The following is a 2,314-nucleotide window of genomic DNA, read 5'->3' on the forward strand; positions in this document are numbered from 1 at the left end:
CACCAGTTTCATCTTACTGAGATGCTTTGTCATCTTTCTTTTCTTGTCCAGAGATTGATTATTGAGATTTTCCCCTTTAAGGTTATAACATTTGTATCTCCTCAGACTAAGATTTTTATGCATGACTTGGTGTTGCCTCATCTTGGCGATGGCGTGTTGCGCACATCAGATTCTCCAGTCTCTGTCTCAGATGTTGGCATTCCGGACAAGAACACTAGGGCTGATAACTAAATGAAGGTAACGATGGAATGTTTCTTAAGTTTATTATACAGTATTGTCGATTTCATATCATGCGTGGGAAAGATAAGTAGACAGTCAGGTTGGCAGAATGAAAACTGACACAGGATGAGATGAGACTAAATCACAAAATTAGCTGAAGTGAAATTCATCATGTAAGAAGAGATGAATGAGAGAAAGACATTGAAAAAGGTAGAGAGGAGTACTGATGAATGCCAATGACGATGATATAACGTCACACTTTACGTATTTTTTTTGTGAAACAGCCAGTCATCGCAGCACGACTACTTAAAGGGAGAATCGTCTGGGAACCACGGCCTTGACCTGTTGCCTGTAGGTGTTGAAGAAATGAGCCTTAGCGTTATTGACTTCGGGAGTGTCGAAGACAACAGGGGAGGAGCCTGGGAGGCTGGCGGGGATATCAGAGGCCAGAGGACCGTACCATTTCTTTTGGGGAGTTTCGGGGACGTAGATAGGGCCTGCAGGGATGAATACGGGAGCTACGGGAGCTCTAGTGGGTGCAGGTGCCTTAGGTGCAGGACCGGGCTCAGAATAGTAGTTGTGGGGAGAGCCAGGGCGGGGTCGAGTGGCTATGACTTGGGAGTTGTATGTGTTGAAAAAATGCCCTTTGGCATTCATCACATCAGCAGTGTCTGACACGAAGGGACTTGATCCAGGAAGGCCGGCGGGAACTTTTGAAGCAAGGGGTCCCGTCCACTTAGGCTGAGGAGGAGGGACTACATACACATCCGCAGAGCGGGATGCTAGTGAATCTCCCCTGGGTTGTGATACTTCCTCGATGATCTTGAAGGTGGTGAGGAATCTTTCCTTCTCTGCCGCTACTAGAGGGTCGTCAGGGATTACTGGGAAAGCCGAGCAGACGCCCAGCACTGCCAATGCAACCTGCGAAAACAATAAGTGATAAGAAGGAACCGGAAGGGAACGACTTTAGTTTAGACAGTGGCCTCCACCCGCTGCGTGAGTAGCAAGAACGCGCAGGATCCAATCAACCCTCAAAAAGTGGCTGTTTCACAACATTCGTTTTCTGGCTACTTCAAAGACATTGGAAAACACACAAGACCGTGTGTCATCCTTGCGCAGGGGCCATGCACACACACACACACACACACACACACACACACACACACACACACACACACACACACACACACACACACACACACACACACACGACACGCCTGGCTGTGGGATGGCTCAGTTTGCACTCAAAACTATTAAGATTGAGCTGGTGAGTGCTCGTCTTATCTCTCACACTTCTCACGAGAAAGAACTCTCCACCAAGGAAGTATTCCACTCGTGTGTTTACCTATGAAAACTATAATCACACACACTATTTCGGATGAAGATCATCTTTGGCTTGTGTAATGAGTGATCACGTTTCATTGACGATAAATGAGATGCCCCTGTTGATGAACAACCGCCAATTATCTTTCACATTTACTGTTCATTGACAGAAGTTACTGAAAAAGGGAAGCTTCGTTGACGGCTGCCACGTGTACGAGTAACTCATCGAAATGCCAGGCTGACCACGTGGGCATCACTCTAAATCTTCATCCCTTTCTCCTCCCTGTGCGACGAGTGGCCAAACATAATATTTACCAGAGCCCTCATGATGCGCCGATGTAGTGGACGGGGACGAGGATGATGATGAATCGAACTGCGCCCAACTTGAGTCTTGAACAGTCTTATATACCCGAAGCAGCGGTGCCTGCCAAGGTCAGCTAGTGCGTGGTGCTTGGGCGAGTGGGGCGGGGGTGTCGTTTGGGACCGCTGCAAGCATGATCTCGTGGTTTGCTCCCTGCAGCATGGCCTGGCACATCGGCACACGCGCATCGAGGAAACAGAGCAGGAACCCAACGCCCCTGGCCAACCTCCCAGCGTCGCCTCCTTGTCTCTAGGGACACCCGGTAGTTTGCCTCTTGGGGCAGTGGTCGCCAAGTAGGACAGGGACAGGGAGTTAGATTTTACTGCCGCTGCTTTTTTGTTCAGTATGCAGCTTCATAATGCCAGTGACGCGAGGAAGACAGCAACAGCAATAGCGTCATCACTTTTTATC

At 48.9% G+C, this 2,314-nt stretch overlaps 1 protein-coding gene across 1 annotated transcript; it reads right to left on the minus strand.

Annotated features, from left to right (window-relative positions):
- Positions 1 to 246: 246 nt before the first annotated feature.
- On the minus strand, positions 247 to 2,106 carry LOC123498914 (cuticle protein CP1876-like). Its single transcript, XM_045246457.1, has 2 exons — positions 1,858 to 2,106; positions 247 to 1,140 (listed from the first exon to the last, which is right to left on the minus strand). Exons 1-2 carry the CDS (start codon positions 2,089 to 2,091, stop codon positions 526 to 528), a joined length of 849 nt encoding a protein of 282 aa, XP_045102392.1. The 5' UTR covers positions 2,092 to 2,106; the 3' UTR covers positions 247 to 525.
- Between the last annotated feature and the right edge of the window lie 208 nt (positions 2,107 to 2,314).

The sequence above is a fragment of the Portunus trituberculatus genome, chromosome 48, assembly GCF_017591435.1.
Source record: "Portunus trituberculatus isolate SZX2019 chromosome 48, ASM1759143v1, whole genome shotgun sequence".
Taxonomy (NCBI): Eukaryota; Metazoa; Arthropoda; class Malacostraca; order Decapoda; family Portunidae; genus Portunus; species Portunus trituberculatus.

Coding starts and splice junctions, on each gene's coding strand:
- LOC123498914 (XM_045246457.1), bottom strand. CDS start 2,091: ATGCGCGTGTGCCGATGTGCCAGGCCATGCTGCAGGGAGCAAACCACG. Junction 1,141..1,857: donor GGCGCATCATGAGGGCTCTG/GTAAATATTATG, acceptor TTGTTTTCGCAG/GTTGCATTGGCAGTGCTGGG.